The sequence below is a fragment of the Solanum lycopersicum genome, chromosome 5, assembly GCF_036512215.1.
Source record: "Solanum lycopersicum chromosome 5, SLM_r2.1".
NCBI lineage: Eukaryota > Viridiplantae > Streptophyta > Magnoliopsida > Solanales > Solanaceae > Solanum > Solanum lycopersicum.
The window spans coordinates 68,005,525-68,023,674 of record NC_090804.1 but is presented as its reverse complement, the minus strand read 5'-3'; the positions used below and the strand labels follow the sequence as shown (position 1 = coordinate 68,023,674).

Here is an 18,150-nt window from a genome sequence, read left to right as displayed (position 1 = left end):
TTTATCTATTTCATGGTCTCAAACTATATATATACTAAAATATTTTGTAATCTTGTGATCTTAAACATGTTATGTAAAAATTAAATTTAAAAATTGATAAAATTAAAAAAAAAACATTCTTTAATATTTTAAAACAAACTAAAACAAAGACAAAATATAATTTATTTTTTATTAAAAAATACTTATAGGTATCGAGACGCCCCTGATTGCAACAGAAATATATATAACTTATAAATTGTGAAGATAAATGTGATTTATATATTTTAGTTTCAATATACATACTTATAAAATCACTGTTAATATAAATTATATAACGTATATCAATTATTCAATAATAGATTCTAAAGATTAATAAATAATATGTTTTAAAACACGTTTCAAACTTCAAATTGTATATTTTCAAGTTTAAAGTTTTGAAATATTAAGCTAATCGAGTTATCACCGATAATTTTAAAATAATCTTTTTGGAACCAAATATTTTGTAAGTAACACAAATAATAAATATGCATATGGGTGTTATGGACGAAAATTTAGAAATAGATGGATGAAATTGCAACTTCCTTAAAAGTTTGAGGGTTAATATAACTTTCAAACAAGAAGTAAAACCCTAGCAGCAAGAACTGAGCTCACTGTACTGCCAGTGAAGTTCATCTCCGACGATCTCATCTCCGGCGACTTCTCTATCGCGCCGATCTCATCTCCAGCGACTTCGAAAACGCGCCGATCTCTGTTGAAGGTATTCGGTTTATCTTTCTTTATCTCATTGTATAGTAGTTTCACAATCCTCAGCTCTCCGTTTTTATCTGCTACGTTTCTTAGTTTTCTGGTGTAGAAGCAATGCACAGGTAAGGAAAATTCTCATGCAAATGCAAATACTTCGGTTTTGAGTTACTAAAATTGATAGGAAAAGGAAAACTGAAATAGTTTAATTAGCAATGATATGAAGTTACTGACAGCTGAAATTTATGTTCATCTTGTTGTATTTGGTAGTTAACAATTTTTACATCCATTCAGTAAGTGGCTGAGCTAGTATCTTCATTGAGTGGTTCAAAATATGGAAAGTAAACTCAGAGAGAAGTCAAAGTAGGTTCAACATCAACCATATATACATAAAAGTAATTTTAATCATGTATAAACAACGTAATTTTCAGCCAAATGATTCGGATGAACCTCATTGGCCCTACTTGGCTCCACCCCTGCGTTCCGTCTTGGTGATGATACCTTTGCAACCAAAATTTTGGAAATGATATGTCTAAAAAAGGTGTCTTTTGAAAGCACGTGACTTTTCATGAAAGGATGGTTAGTTGACAAGTGTTTTCGATACATAATGCAAATCGTAAGATTAATCCTATATTCATGTCATTCAGAAATTGTGGAGTCTCGGGCAAATCTTTGGAAGTACATCCTAAGTTAACCAAAAGCAAGAGCAAGTAATAATTTGAGCCTTTCCATGTAATAATTTGTCAATTCATCCCATTGGTTCATGCAAACCACAAAACTTCAGTCACTTCTTAGCGGAGGGTAAATGTAGTTTGGTATGGTTAATTACTGCTCATTACAGTAACTCTAAAATGTGAATTGAAATCTTATGACTTTTCCTTTGAACATGAGATCAGTTATCAAATACAGAAATTCAGATTTTGTGGCTATCAAACCCATCTTGGTTTTCATTGAAGATACTACATTTAATGTTCATTTCTTATCCTTAAAACATTATAAATTCATGCGAACTTATTCTTGTTCTTGTTTTGCTCTTGTTCTTTTTTTTTGGGTGGGTGGGTTTGAGTGCTTAGCTATTCATCTTTCTCAGATAGGTAGCCAGTGGTTCTTGGGTTAGTTTGCTTCATGGAAAATTAAGTTAGGTAATGTTCCAATGTCTAAAAAAAGAGGTTAGAATTGTGTTTTTGCGGATCCTTATTGGGAGTTGATATTTTTCCTTGTTTATATGTGTTTTGTCACATTCCCATTTATGCGTCTGTTTTACTCTTTCTGTCTCAAGTCTCAGGTGTGTCTCAAGGATAATTCGAACAAACATATTGAGAATTTCCTTTGTGTTGCTTATCAGAAGAACAAAATGTCCTTTGTTTACTTTTGTGTTATCAGAAGAACAAAGTGTTCTTTGTTTTCTTTTGCGTTATCAGAAGAACATAGCATCCTGTACTCTCAAAATATTTTTTCCTTCTCTTTCAATAAGTTTTAGAGCACTGGACTTGTATACCATGGGGTACCCTGAACTTTAAAAGAATATTACTATCTAAAAACTGTTTCCAACTTCAGTGCTACTAAGAAAATTTCTCAATGTGTTACAACATTTTGGAGTATGATTCCTTCAATGAGGGAACTTCTTGGTTGAGTTGGCTTTGATTACCTGCAGTGTGCATTTTGTCGTAGTTTTTCATTTTCCAAGATTTGACGTAATTCAGTTCTGTGATTCCTGAAGTTGGTTGAATCAAGAGAAGACAAAAGATGCCTCTATATGACTGTATGCTGTTACTGAAACCCCATGTAAAGAAGGAGGCTATGATGGACCTCATTGCAAAGGTTGGGAAGCATGTCTATCGAAAAAATGGGGTCCTTACAGATTTAAAGTCATTTGGAACTGTTCAACTGGGTTATGGCATTAAGAAACTAGATGGAAGATACTATCAGGTGTGTTTCTCTTGATATCCTTTCACTTTCAGTAATCTTATAATTTTTTTAGAAAGGTAACTTGTATTATAGACAAGAATACACAAGGAGTATTCTAGTAATACTTACATCCAAAAGTTTCAAAAGAAAGAATCTCCTATGTAGGTCATAAGAATTCTAAAATACTAGGAATATCCTATGCATCTTGAGGATTGTAAAAAAGATTTAAAATTAGATATAATCAATTCAAAGAAACCACCACAGAAGTATAGTCTGTTGGGAATGCATTTGTCAAGGACTGTAGGTAAATCCTTAAAGTATTCGTAGAACATTTTAAATATGATTGTCACCTGACCTTTAGCCCTTAAATTTTTCACTTTTATGTCTGGCATTTTAAGAATTAATCTCTTTAACTGCTGTTAGAGAGTTGTTTAGCTCCACTCATATTTTTTCCTGTACTGCTTTCCAATATCTTGGTGCATGACAAATTAAACTCTAAATTCGTTTAGGCACTGTTGCGATGACCACACCTCTGTATTCCTTTTCTGTATATTTGCAAAGCAGTAAAAAAAGTAAAAAAGAAGTCTGCCAAACTTAAGTAGAAGTGTTCTGTCGGTATTAGATTATTGTTACTAACTTTTAAGGATATTGCATCTTTCTTAGGGTCAACTGATGCAAATGACAGTGATGACACCACCCAGCTTAAACAATGAGCTGCATTACCTGAACAAAGAAGACCGCTTGCTCCGTTGGCTTTTGGTTAAGCATCGAGACATCAAATTTGGATTTGACTTGTTGGGTGAAGATGATGATGGCAAGGCTGAACTAAGCAAGTTCAGGAGAAACATTAATGAGGAAGAAGAAGAAGAAGAAGATGATGAGGACGATGACGATGACGAGTATGATACCAATGAAGCCGAGACAAACAAAGTCTAGAAAGCTGATGAATTTCACTCTGTGCTCACACCCTTTTTTCTCAATTTGATCAGCTGTCATAGACTCGTCGTACCATCTCAATGAACATGATATTGTTCGTCAAAAGCTACGTGGAGTCTTGTGGCCAACGATTTTGTAGTGCATGCCTTTTGTTGCCTAAAAATCTAGTTATGCAGAATAATTTATTTTAGAATAATCCAGTTTGCAAACAAATTAGTTAAGTTCATTGTATGATTTCAAAGCTCAGTAGTGAATTGATCCATTTTTGGTGGATACTGGAATGTGTTTACACCAAATAAGTGAATATATGTCACCCTGTTTATTACACTTTTTATGTCCTGTTTTATTGTGTTATAAAATCAAATTTTGTTTATCAACCCAGGGTTGGTGAAGGTCGTTGATCATGCCAATTGAAAAGTTAAAAGTCACACGTTCGAGCCGTGGAAGCAATCACTTTACAATTATAGATTGTCTGTATCACACCCATTCGGGTCCCTTCATTATAGATTGTCTGTATCACACCCATTCGGGTTCCTTCATTATAGATTGTCTGTATCACACCCATTCGGGTCCCTTCATCATTAAACAAAAGTCTCATATAGCCTAATGATCGAATAAGTAGATGAAACTCATGAGAAATATAACATACAATTTTAGTTAATTTATTTTAAAATTTCATATATTTAAGTTTTGATGAATAAAATTATTTATACAAATGAGTTAAACAATTTCCCTTCACAAAATAATGATTAGGTTTGTATACACTCTATTCTTCTAAACTCCATTTAATGGAATTTCATTGTGTATGATATTGTTGTAAATGAGTTAGACTCATATAAAACAACATAATTAAATCACAATCTCTTAAATTTGCAATTAAAATTTATATGGATGTTTGAACAGTTGTTTACTTCAATTGAACATTTGAACACGTGATAAAATGTTCCTATTAGACAGTTATAATTCAAAATTTATAAAAAATTCGTACATTCTCAAACATTTATTAACCAGTTATGTTAACTATATATTAAACAAATTAACAGAGACCAAAACATGGATAGATTTTATGGTTTAGTGATGTAACGTCTCATGTTTAAATTTCAATAGATACAAAATGACTAACTGATTCGTTTCATTGGTCATATCTTTTGTGAAAAGAGATATAGTCTCAATGACTCATACGATATAACACATAAAGTATGTGAATTCAGATAAACCTAATTTTTTACCTGAAATTTAAATAAAATTCATTTAGATATTCGATCGGAAGTTATAATTCGAGTGTCTAAACGAAATTTTGAGTTTAGATATATAATTACATAATTATTACACAACTTAGCATTTTGCATTTCCTCCTTCACACACACAAATGCTACTTTGCTTCGAGGGTTTCGAGCTTCTGTAAATTTCTCCATTTCTCCGATCTCTCAATCGGAATTCAAATTCCTAGAATTTGTTTTCCGTCAATACAATCTCATCTCCGATTTCATAAATCTAGAAGGATCTAGAACGAAATACTCAATTTGGAAAATCGTTTTGCATTTTCTTCGAAAATAATAATCAGAAATTGATTACTTTAAGCGACGTTCTGGTGATGTGAAAGCCCGTATTTTTGGTTTGTTTGATGATAAGGAAAGTTCTGGAAGATTTGAGGATTTGGATTTGGATTGATTTCGTTGCATAGAGAGTTGAAGAGGGTAAAAAGAATGGATGTGGATTTAATTGGTGATTTAGCGAGGCTTGATGCTGAACTGTTGCAGCTTCCTGATGTTTCGTCGTTTGCTATCAAGGATAACCCTTTTGTTGCCCAGAAGCTGTTTGATCAATGGCTATCGCTCCCGGACACGGCACCTTTGGTAGTTCTACAGTGCCTATTTTGCTAATCATTTGTTTATTTTATGGTGTATTAGGAATTAGATTTTGGTAGTATCTTGAGCTTACCAAGGACATGACCTTAGGTAGGACTCGGGAGAGTTTGGATGTTGTGGAATAAGGTAGAAGGTTAGTTGGTAGTTGAGTCTAGCTTCCCTGCGAAATATGTGTGGTGGTCATACTTGGACCTTCCTTCTTACCAGTAGTGTTAGCACTATTTACGTAGTTCCACCGTGCTTAATTTTGCTGATATTTTTGTTTTGTTGTGTTTTTTGATGCATTAGTAATTACATTCATGTTAAGTAACATTGTAGCCAAAATGACAAAGTTGGAATGCACCTTGGTGTGGACTGCTGGTCTTTAAAGTGGGTTGAACACCATGAGGTCCACTAGAAGTAGAATAAAAACACTAGGTGATATCTTTCTATTCCTAGTAGCGTTAGTGCACAGAGTTACTGGTACCTGGTGGTGGGAGCTGGCTGGGTATTAGTCGAGGTGTGCACAAGCTGTCCTGGATACCACTGTTTTTAATAAAAGAAAGAAGAAAGACAAGTTGGAAAAGAAGTGAAAGGGAAATTGAAATTTTTGTGGTTGGTATAATTGATAATTCCCTTGTGAATTAGCTACTCTACCCCCAATTGGCTCATAGATTCAAACTGGTTGGATTGCCATCTCGATTCCCGCCAGCCCGCAACCCTTTACCCTAGTCATGCTGAAGTACCAGGAAGACAAGGCATTTTTTGTTTTTTTCCAAGAATATTGTTAAGTGTAGTTACAAGCTGTACTTTCAAGTTAGTGCATTATTGCATCATAATGTGCTCCTATATGATCTGTCTTGTATCTCACAGAAGTGATTTTAACTACTATAATATGTTGACTTCATGAGAATGTAAGTATATTATGTTGATTGTTGAGTGAAGTATCATGTTTAGTGAATGTACTGTCAAGTCCTCTATGGTGAGGAATGATTAGAAGGCACCACGATTAACCATTTTTGTGTGGAGCGTAGAAGAAAGATTTCAACTGTCTGTTGCAATTCAGTGCTCTTTCTCTGATTTCTTTTTCTACTTTTGTTATGATAGTATATTCTTTGGATCTCCGGGATCAATTGTTTTTCTTTTTTTTGAGTGTACTCTTGTTTTTTACCAACAAAAATCCAACATTGCTCAGAGTTTGAATAATAATATGCATATAAGACTACAACTTGTTTTCAGTCGCTGATAATGGAATCACCATGTTCGTGGAACTACCGTCTCTGAGAAGCTTTCCTAGGATGATGGAGATGTGATGGTGCTCTGGTTAAATGGAAAATCTTCGTAAATTTTGTATTGTTGGTGATGAACAACTGTGATAGTAATGCTTGAGGATGTTCAGCATTGTATTGTATTTTTGGTGCTTTGGATGTTCACACGTGTTTGAGCTTTTAAGAATGAACATTGAACCTGGTGGGCTTTTGAACATCCATGTGAATTTTTCTCAGTACTGGGGCCTATGATGCTTTGTGCTGTCTACCTTGCATTATTTCAAATAGAAGCGATATGTGCATCTTCCCTCCGTTTCTTTAAAATATAGGTGTTGATCTTAGGTTGATTGGCAAATTGAAATTAATCTTTTTCACTACACGCAGGTGAAAAATTTGCTTAATAATGCTAAAGCTGGTGGACCCTTGAGCGCGACTGGAGCTTCTTCCAGCACAAATGTAGCGACAAGCAGTTCTTTGCCGTCTATGTTTCCGGCTGGAAGTACCCCTCCGCTTTCCCCAAGAAGTTCATCTGGTTCGCCGCGGACAACGAGACCCAGGGCAGGCCCCTCTATGTTAGGATCCCCTTTGAAATTAGTGAACGAGCCTGTTAAGGAGCTAATACCACAGGTATGGAAATGTTGCATAACTAATTTAGTGTGATGCCTCCTTCTTTTTTTTTTGCACAGACATATTGTGAAGATTTCTGCTTTTTTTTATCAAATGCATATGATGATAGCAGTTCTATTTTCAAAATGGCCGTCCACCTACAAATGAATTGAAGGAACGCTGCTTGTTTAGAATAAACCAGTTTTTCTACGGTCACACGGATGGACTACAAATGGATGGTAAGGTTTCCCCTTGTTTCTTGGGGCGGGGCGGGTAATAATCCAAATATAAGCATAATACTAAGCTGGATCACACATTTTTTTTATTAGAAAAAGTGTCTTGATACTTAAAGAGTAGTTTATCATTATTTATCCATGCTCTATGAGCAGTTGCTCCACATGATGCGACTTATTATTAATTTATTATTTATGTGTGCATTTTGACATTCTATTCCTTGGTTGTCAGAATTCAAACCAATTACTAAGGAAATATGCAAGTTGCCATCGTTCTTCTCCACTGTTCTTTTTAGGAAGATTGATGTTGGTCAAACAGGCATCATAACAAGGTAATTGTCATCTTTCTTCTGAATTCTTGAGATGATCTGTTAACTTTTTTGGGTATTTCCTAGAATGTCATCTGCACCTTCAGAAAGTGGAAATGAAAATATGGTATGAAGGCCATCCTTCTTCCTTTCACATCTTTCTATGTCTCTTCGTCCTCTTCTAACATGTTTCTATGATATATAAGAATCCATTTTCTTGAACAGATATCCTTCTATATGTTTTTGAAGTTCGATTGATGTTCTAGTACTGTAGTAGCTCCCTTCAGAAGTTCAAGTTTATCTTGTAGTTACTCTCTGCAGTAATAGTTGATTTATCTTTAAATTCTAACTTCTTTCCTGACTGTTGTGGTTTGTCCGTGCAGAGGTTTTAAGACATGATTTAATTGATTTTGTGTAGGCGAAAAATTATTTGATTGGAGTTTTTTCCTTAAACATATGAAGTGTATTATCTTTTTTTTGGAGGTTCTAAAGTTAGTCAGATCTGTTGCATTGTGACAGAACATAGTTATTATGGATTGTTTGCTTTAGCAGCCTCAGTTTTAGTTTGAGATGGGTGTGATGCATATTCATCCTCCTTTATATTCTAAAAATTGAATAGACGAGAAAACCAAAGAAAAAGGAATTAGTGTGGTACATAAAAACAATATAAAACAGTTTGATCATACAATAAAATAATATTATCCTAAGATTTTCTCTTAAATAGTATTGCATTTTGGTAATTGTTATCCCACTTAAGTGACTGGTGCCTTAATGGACATGTTCACTTTTTTTTAACCTTCCAACATTCCTTTCACATCTTGGAATTTTATTTGACTAGATGGGAAATGCTGTATTCTGGAGAGTTCTTTCTTTTAACTGAAGTACACCTTGTGAACTTATGTTCGTGGTGTAAAAAATCTGTTTTAGGAACTGATGATCTTTACCAGTTGTTCCTTCAATAGTTCAAGTTAAAGAGCTTCTTTTGGTCTGTATCTGGAACTCTTTCCCCTGTGAACTTATATCACATCTGTACCTTTGAAAAAATATTCTTACACCTCTCCTGTGTTTATTTAAAACTACTAACACTAGAGAAAGACCAACTCAGAAGTGATACCTGATATAGGGTACTAGTAATGCTGATGCATAGTATACCTGAGCATTTAGTGCTAATTTTTTCTAGTAATGTCTGAAACTACTTGAAAGAGAATTTGCTGATGCTATTTGCTTAACATGGCTGTAGGGATGTCTTTGTTGATTACTGGGTCAATGGAAACATGTTGACAAAAGATATAGCAACCCAAATTTACACAATCTTGAAGCAGCCAGATCTCAAACACCTGATACAGGTGCACTCTCTAGTTTGTTTTTTATTTGTTTGAGCGGCTCATCACATTATTTTGTAGTTTCTCACTCATCCTATCTCAAAAGAGCTAAAATTTTGTCTGATTATTCATGATTATAAAGAGGCAACTTCTCTATAACAGAAAGGTTGTGGTTTTGTGTTTTTCCTTCCGTTAATTGAAACTTCAAGCAATTTGATTGTAGGATGATTTCAAGCCTGTTCTTCGAGATCTTTTGGCAACACATCCTGGTTTAGAGTTCTTACGGAACACTCCCGAATTTCAAGAGCGATATGGTACCCTTCTCAATATTACATAGCATTAATTGCTAATGCATGCAGAACTCTCTGTGTCCTTGAAATCGTCATTGTTTTTTGTGATGTATATAACCGTTGTCCTAAGTAAGCTCTTCTGTTAGACTTCCCTATTAATTTCTATCTTGAGATGTTACATTTAACCATAGCAAAAAACTAGAAGTGCTGTGGGTCCTAGTTAGGTATGGTGGTTGTTGCTATAAATTTTTCAGTGAGGTGGGAGTGTCTGGGATGAACTGGACAGGTATCATATGTTGAACCACGTGTGCTGTATTACTCATCTCCCTGTCCTGTGGTTGAGAAGAAAGGCAATAAAGATTTAAGGGTTCCTAGTTGTGATATCTCACTTGGAGTAATTACCTTTTCTGGGCTTTTGGTATGTCAAGCATGAGAACTCTAATTCCCTGCATTTCTCATCTAACAAAGACTTGAAATTTCCTTAAGTTGCTCTCTATAAAGGAGTCCCATTCAAACTAATTTAGGTAACTGCTAACCTTTTACCCTATTGGGACTTAGGGACGTAGTAGTAGATAGTCTGTTTTTTACAGGTGGACTAATACATCTTATTTAAATACTTGTTTGTGCACAGAGGGGTTTCAAACTACTAAACTCTATTGTAACAGTTAATTTTCTTGCATTGGCCAGCTGAAACTGTAATATACAGAATATTTTTCTACGTGAATAGATTGGGTGATGGTCATCTTACCCTCAGGGAGCTGAAGCGTTCTGACCTAATTGCTGCAATGCAACATGCAGATGAAGAAGAAGATATTAACAAGGTCCTTAGGTAAATACATTTGCAGCAGTATCGACTTAAGGCAGACATGGAAAAATATACAAACTGCTTTTTGGGAAATTTTGGAGATCCACGTCTTTTACTTCACTTGATGCCATTTGTTCTTGTTTCATCGCCATCAAAATGTCTAATGTCGTGTGTTTTGAATACAAGCATGTTTATGTGGCAAGTGGTGGTGGTAGGAAATTGTCTCTTTTTTTACTAGTCAAAGAAAGAAGAGAGGAGAAAAGGTGCAGTATATATCACTGATTAGCAAAATCCTTTTTGGGAGCTTGACATTACTAAAGCACATCACAATGTTTTGCAGATCACTTTGAAAACTCTGGGTTCTCACATTCTTTACCTTTTAGAGTTTGTTCTGCTGACTTTTGCTTGACATATTCTTACTGATAACTTTGGGCAAGTTCTTGTTACTTCTTCCAATTAAGTAAATACTTCTGCTGCATCTTTGAGCACCTTATTTTTTGCTGCAGATACTTTTCTTACGAACACTTTTACGTGATATATTGCAAGTTTTGGGAGCTCGATACTGATCATGATTTTCTGATTGATAAAGAGAACCTCATTCGATATGGCAATCATGCCCTTACGTACAGGATCGTTGATAGAATATTTTCTCAGGTTTGAGTCTTCCATGTACTCAGTCACTTCTCAATTTACTTTCCCTGCAATAATGAATAAACTGTTGTATTTTAAGAATGCTTGCTTATCACGTTATAAAGAGTTTATGTTTTAATTTTCTGTCGTCCCTTCAGTGGTGTCTGATTAGTAGAGAGAAGATAAGCATGTTCAATTGTTTTGTCAGGTTCCGAGGAAGTTTACAAGTAAAGTTGAAGGAAAGATGGGTTATGAAGACTTCGTTTACTTTATATTATCAGAGGAGGATAAAACGTCAGAGCCTGGTCTTGAGTACTGGTAATTTCAGGATTAACATGAAACTCTTTTCAAGTTCCATGAAAATGTTTTACTTTCCTCCTGATTATTCTGTAATAGAGCATATGTATTTTTTTTTTTATGAAGATGATCATTTGTGAATTTTTTTCCTGCTGAGCGGAGATTATGTTAGTAATGTTCTTTCTTTAAGGAGCCACTGATTTCCACCATCCATGCCAATTTTATGACTGCAGCTGGATAATGACTTCCTTCTGTATTGTGCTTTCCTAGTTTATTGAGTAGGAATGGGAGGTGAGATGTTGGTGTAAGTCTTCAAAAGCACTTTTGTTTAGGTTAAGACAAATCGGCTCTCCAATAATTTATAGCATCTGGGATCACCTAAGAGGCTGGTACTTGGAAGTGTATGCTATTATTGTTTGTAAGGTTGATATGCTTGTGCTAACCAGGATATCACGAGTATGAATAAGATTTTCCTTGCAAATTATCTACTTCTAGTTCTAGCCATATATTTGTTGCATTTAGATTATATTTCCTTTTTGTTTTCAGCAATTGTTTTTGTTCTGCGTAAAACAGTTTTTTTGTTTTATCAGAAAAGAAGAAGTTGAAGGGTTGTTTCCCGGACCTTAATCCACTAATCCAAAAACACACACTATTTTGTGGAAAGGTGGGGAAAAATAATAACAAAACAAAACCAATACCGTTTTAGCGCCTTATTTTATTCTTTTTTTAAGAAAAAGACCAAATTAGTTCTATTTAATCCAAGTACCATCTACTCGTGTTGCATTCCTCAGTTCCAAATAAAATTAAATCCAAGTACCAACTAGATAACTCAAGCTCCCTCAAAATTTAGGGAACTGAGAAGTCAACTAATGTGTCGATCTTACACATCAAATATTTTACACCAAAGAAATCCATCAACTATGCATCAGTCCCAAACAAGTTGGGGTCGACCATACCAAAAGAAATCCAAGAATAAACAAAAAATTACAGACGTTGATATTTCAGTTTACAAGCTGATACTGCAGTATCTTCAAAGTATCTCTGATTTCTATGTCCACTGTACCCAGAAAATGCAAGCGGGCCTAGTCATCCAAACTCTTCTGTCTTCTTCCTTATCATCCTTTCTGCTAACCTTGTTAGTTGTTCTTTAGCTTTTCTTGGTATTTGAATGCTAATGAGTCGGAAGTCAAATTGCTGATTTGTTTCATTTTGAAGATTTAGAGTATATCAGGATAATCATGATAGTCAGGGAAGACCATTTAGCTGATTGTTTTGCATTAGGATTGTATGCTTGAATTCTGTTCATTTCAGCCAAGAATTTAGGCAAAATAATAATAGTATAACATGATGAGTCCTCTTCAGAAAATTTCAGTTGTATAGTTGTGGGACATGAACAAGTATTAACTTATAACCACAGCCTTCTCTCTATCTAAATTTATTTTATGGGCAGGTTCAAATGCATAGATTTGGATGGAAATAGTATTCTGACTAGGAATGAGATGCAATTCTTTTATGAGGAGCAGTTGCATAGAATGGAATGCATGGGCCAAGAGCCAGTGCTTTTTGAGGATATTTTGTGCCAGATGGTTGACATGATTAATCCAGAGGTAATCATCAGTTTTTTCACGTTCAATATCTTTATCATGTTGTGTGATTGTGTCCTATGAATGCTTTTTCTACTGTAATGAGAGAACACTTCTAGTTGACCTCTTTTGGTACCTAACTTGGAAGTTTTAAGTTGCATTGTCTGAATGTTTTTTTATGTGAAAGAAGGCGATGTAGTAGTTAAAAGTTAGTGAATTGCATTGTCCCAGTGGTTTGGGCCTTGGGACTTCCATGTTGGAGGTCTCAAGTTCCAAACCCCTGGCCAGTGAAAGCAAGGGGTTTTCCTTCTGGGTCGAAGTGTGGTTTGCGAGCTATTGCATAGGAGTGGGGTTTTACCCTGTGCGCACCCAAAGGGTAGCGGCTGCAAGATTCCCTTGTCATAAAAGAAAAGTTAGTGAACAGCATTTCTTTTTAAGCTCTGGTGGAGGTTAGCAGGCAGATTTTTTGTCTTCTTGATGGTGAATCAGTAAACCAATGTGCTATGTAAATTCTTTAGTCAATGGTCATGCGGAAATAAGAAATACAGCAGATGTGTTTTCTTCCCTAAATATATGATTCCTTTGGGAAAGGAGTAGGCGATTTCTTTACCAACTGAAACAAGTTATGTCATTCTTCAACTCTTTGTTGTTTGAGTAGATGCACAATATATAATGTTTTAATTGTACCATCTGGGTTAATTTTCAGAATGATACATAACACTGAAGCTTCTTTACTTGCAGGATCAAAGTTATTTTGCATTACGCGACTTGAAGGGAAATAAACTATCCAGCAGTGTTTTTAATGTTCTCTTTAACCTTAATAAGTTCATGGCATTTGAAACCCGCGACCCGTTCCTTATACGTCAAGTGAGTTAACGTTTGGTAAATAAGTAAATGAGCTTGATCTACATTGCTTAATCATTCTTATCAATGGTTCATATGATTTTCTTTTTGTTCCAGGAACGCGAGAATCCGAATTTGACCGAGTGGGATCGCTTTGCACACAGGGAATATATTAGACTCTCAATGGAGGAAGATGCAGAGGATGCCTCCAATGGAAGTGCAGATGTCTGGGATGAATCACTTGAGGCGCCTTTTTAAGTTTCAGTTGGCAAGGTGGAAAGGTATGGGCTATCCATTTTATTACATCTCCTTCAACCAGTACATATTGTAGATGGATAGGTCTGTGAAACAGTATTTCTTATCAAGATCTCTCTGGTTTTTAACTCAAATATCCACTCTTTAATATTATGAAGCTTCTAGAAGGCTAGTACTCGACTTAACTTGTATAAACACCTGGGGTGACAAGCCCTTTGGATGATACTAACCATCGCTGAACCATAAAGTATTTTATTAATGTGTAATTTACTTTAATGTCATGATACCGCCTTCTAAATAATAAGATGAGGAAAATACATATTTTGAGCATAAAATATAGAATGCTAGATGGAACTGAATTCATAACAAAAATATTGACTACCCAGGTGAATGCGAATCCCTTTTTATTAAAGCTATTTCGTAGCCAAGTGGTAGGAGATACATTCTGATCTCATTTTCAGTTGCAATACAAGTACATATCTTGGTATGTGTGTGTTTATTTTAGCTTAGCTAATTTGGCCACCTATTATTACGGTGTGGTCTTCTACAATTTTGATCACTTCTATTACACTTATTAAATATGTGAATCTGGAAGGCCCTGGCCATAATGTGGGTATAGCTATACCAGAAGGCTGAACTCCTGTTTTTAAAATCTGTACTAGTTTCCAGCGAAGTGCATGCAGCGAACTTCATCTGAAGCTGAATTTTGAGCTGCAAAAGTGAATTTTGCTCAGAAATGAATGTTGGATAAGCTGCTCTTAGAGATCTCTGTGTTCCACCAAGATGTTATTTTGAGATAGCCACAGAGGAAATTTTGTTTGGTCTACACGGAGCACTCTCTCGAAGTATCTGTCCATGCTAGCTTGAAAACTGCCAACATGAATTATCAAGGGCTTGGCACATGACCAATTGACGATAAATGTACCTTCTGGTAATTCAGAACTTCCACATTTGTTCTCTTTTGCTGTAACAAATCACTGTTATTAATTATTTCTTGTTGTTCCAATTTTCAGCGGTTTCAGATACGTTTCTTTGTCTAGATGAGGTTTAGTGTAGTGAGTGCCAATGTGCCATGTTATCTGCTTTTTGTGTTCTGTGAATCTTTGATAGTTTTGTTCTGGACTGCAGGATATTCTTCTCTATTTCTTTGTCCTCCCACTTGGATGTTGAAGCCATAATTTTGCTGTCAATTGGCACTCTGTTGATTTATTAGTCACAACTGATAAACTTGTTCTAGTATCAGCATTCATTATCCCTTGAATTTGGTTGAGCAATTATAAATTGAGTTAATTTACATTGTCAGTCTCAAGTTCTGATTAAGATGAAAGTTTTGGGTTTTGTAAAATTAGTTTTTAGGTCTAATTCATACCTCAAAAAATGGGAAGTTTTGGGTTTTGTGAAATTAGTCTTAGGCTTAACTCACATCTCAAAAGTTAGCTCAAAGGGAGAAGGATTGCTCAAGCCTTATAAGGAGTCCACTCATCTCATTAACCATCTATATACGACTTTTGTCACTCTTTAATACCTCCATTAATGTGAGACATCTGGTGTTTGGGCAATTTAAGCAATTTTGATTTTGGGGTTGGTTCCCAACATCGGGTGGAATGGGCCTTGCTCTGATATCATGTGAAATTAGATCTTACGTCTAATTTAGGTCTCAAAGAGAGGGGGATCACGCAAGTCTTATTAGGAGTCCACTCATTTCATTAATCATCGATGTAAGATTTTGTCATTATTTAACAGGTTTAGGTTTAACCTTGAACTTAAAGATTAAAATTGTCGTAATATGATAAAACACTTACAAACATTGAATGAAATAATAAACCATATATGGGTCCATAGGATAAAATATACGTAGGTCTTCCTCTATGATAGAGTAGCTCTTTTCGATAATCCCTTAGCTCAAAAGATAGATGAATTTTAGAGGGTTCGCTTCACCAACAAATAAAGTTTCCTAAAATGCTAGTAAACTTATTATCGAAGCTTAGCTAATAAAATCATCTATTAATGCCAACGAACTCAACATCCCCTAACGAATTTTAGAGGGTTTGGTTGACACTAAATATCATATATTGTAACATTTTCAAATGACTATTTTATTCTTCTGAATTTTTTTTTTTTAAAAATAATAATTATAAGATATTTTAGATCATATTTAAAGTTGTGTTGTTACGGTTTGTACTTTGAAAGAGCCGATTAAAAAAGCTTCCAAACACTGTCCATTAAGAACATTTTCACATGCTAGAGGGGACCAATCATACCTAGGCAGCATTGCATGTGCTTCTCTGTGCATGTCCTATTTTTGTAACTCTCTATTTGTCAATCAAAATTTTTACTAAAATATAATTTAAATTATATATATATATATATATATATATATATATTTGATCATATAAATAAAGTATTATCTTTAAAAAAAAAGAAAAAAGTGTTCAACTGATCGATCACCTTTGAACGATTAGAAATGGACTCTTTAAGTTTTACGTTTATAAATTCTTGATTCTTGGATAGAATGAAGATTGAGTTTCGATTACTGTTGTGTGTGAGTGTGATTTGTTTCTGTACACAAGATTTTGTGTAAGCATTGTCAATTTTAAGGTTTATACATACATCAAAAGAAAACTTTCGAGAGTACTTATTTTATGTACATATAAATCAAATTCTTTTAACGAGATTGTACCGGATAACACTATATTTGATTCAATGTATCTTCGCCTCTTAGTGTGTGTGAGAGAGATGGAAGGGAAACACCATTATTTTTGCATAGTAAAGGCTTACCTACTCATTTCGATGTTTACACCATACAAATGAATGAAAAATTGTGTTATGCATACAAGAGTTTGTCCCTTCACTATGATTAAGTGATACGTATTCTTACTAAATAAACATCGAGTGCAAGTAAATATTTACGTGTCGTGGAAAAGCAAAAGTGGGCCAGGAAAGAGAAGTGAGCTGACAGACATATGGGCCTCTAAATAAGCCCATGAGGTCTCACAAAATCCAGAACAAAATGTACCAGACATTAGCTTTTTTTGTGGGGTAAAAAGGCCCACAAATATAATACAAACTAACCTTTGAGAACCAACTTGATTGGTTCTTCAACCAAAAAGTTATCAATTTTGTCCCAACTATGTCACGTGTGAAACACACACGTGCACAAATTATTTATACATCGAAAAACATTGAAATAAATTCATAATTTCATGAGCCGATACTCTATAAAAAAATAAATTCTGAGAAGGGTGTAAAATGCCTCTTAACTATTCGATATGGTACAAAACTACGCTCTATCCACCTTTGGTGTCACAAATACATTTGTTGTTAACACAGTCTATTTTTGAGCCAAAAGATAGACGTTAGGGGTATTTTAGGGGTGAAAGATGGATGAAGAGTAATTTTGTACCAGTTCAAATACTTAAAGGACATTTTAAATACTTCTCCGAAATAAATTTTCTATCAGAATATTCTCTTCAAACATTACTTACTATTTTTGAGCCAAAAGATGGACGTCGGGGGTATTTTAGGAGCGAAAGATGGATGGAGAGTAATTTTGACCAATTCAAATACTTAAGGGACATTTTAAACACTTCTTCGAAATAAATTTTCTACCACAATATTCTCTTCAAACATTACTTTATTGAGTTAAATTGAATATATTATCGCATAACACCTTGAAAAGAAAGATACAAATTTGATCATAGTAGTGAAAAGATATATCTTATATTTAAGAATAATTTAGTTTTAAACTTCTTTATTTACCATATAGATATAGTCAAAATTGAACCTAGCTAACTCCACAGTGTTAACCCTATAGAGCAATAGAGGAGAAGATAACAAATAGAGAAATATTTTTACTCTAGGGTTTTCGATGTTTATATCTTTAACGTTTTAAATATTATATCTAATTATTTTCTTAATAAAAAAATTCAAATCTAACATTAAATACAACATTATCTTTTTATTGAAAACATTTAAATATTCATTTGGAATTTGCCAAATACACAACTTTAATGACTAGATTCATGTGAGAGCTTAGTTGGCTCATTAAGGTTTACTTATTTAATTAATGCCTCACCTAATTTATTTATTAAATAATAATTTTTTTTTTCCAAATAACAAAATGGAGAAACATTGACATTATTGGAATTAGTTAGTCTTAAATAATTCCTTTAAAAAGCATCCAATGACTTAATCAATAGATTCAGTACTCAAGTTAGGCAAAAAAGGAATTTTTTATATTCATTAAAGATGAAATAAAATTCAATTTTTGACCATAAACAATGGCTATGATAAATGAAA

The 18,150-nt window shown here is 34.2% G+C and overlaps 2 protein-coding genes across 7 annotated transcripts; both read left to right on the top strand.

The window, feature by feature from the left end:
* Positions 1 to 511: 511 nt before the first annotated feature.
* Positions 512 to 3,891, top strand: LOC101251184 (small ribosomal subunit protein bS6m). 2 transcript variants are annotated; one of them, XM_004239699.5, is made up of 3 exons: positions 512 to 736; positions 2,441 to 2,649; positions 3,292 to 3,891. In XM_004239699.5, the coding sequence occupies exons 2-3, from the start codon at positions 2,467 to 2,469 to the stop codon at positions 3,562 to 3,564; spliced, it is 456 nt and encodes a 151-aa protein (XP_004239747.1). In that variant the 5' UTR covers positions 512 to 736; positions 2,441 to 2,466; the 3' UTR covers positions 3,565 to 3,891. The 2 variants fall into 2 exon arrangements, with proteins under 2 accessions (XP_004239747.1, XP_019069417.1); XM_019213872.2 differs by having other exon boundaries at positions 533 to 736; positions 2,424 to 2,649.
* Positions 3,892 to 4,688: 797 nt separating this feature from the next.
* LOC101251680 (serine/threonine protein phosphatase 2A regulatory subunit B''beta) lies at positions 4,689 to 15,041 on the top strand. Of its 5 annotated transcripts, none has more exons than XR_741636.4 (14): positions 4,699 to 5,420; positions 7,064 to 7,306; positions 7,416 to 7,524; positions 7,751 to 7,850; positions 9,067 to 9,172; positions 9,372 to 9,462; positions 10,126 to 10,267; positions 10,750 to 10,897; positions 11,082 to 11,191; positions 12,621 to 12,777; positions 13,495 to 13,620; positions 13,714 to 13,877; positions 14,514 to 14,782; positions 14,980 to 15,041. XR_741636.4 is itself a non-coding variant. In XM_010323054.4 (13 exons), exons 1-12 carry the CDS (start codon positions 5,271 to 5,273, stop codon positions 13,852 to 13,854), a joined length of 1,623 nt encoding a protein of 540 aa, XP_010321356.1. In that variant the 5' UTR covers positions 4,689 to 5,270; the 3' UTR covers positions 13,855 to 13,877; positions 14,514 to 15,041. The 5 variants fall into 5 exon arrangements, 2 of the variants coding, with proteins under 2 accessions (XP_010321356.1, XP_004239749.1); XR_741635.4 differs by having other exon boundaries at positions 14,865 to 15,041; XR_011221470.1 differs by having other exon boundaries at positions 4,897 to 5,420; positions 7,419 to 7,524; positions 14,865 to 15,041.
* The last annotated feature ends 3,109 nt before the right edge of the window (positions 15,042 to 18,150 follow it).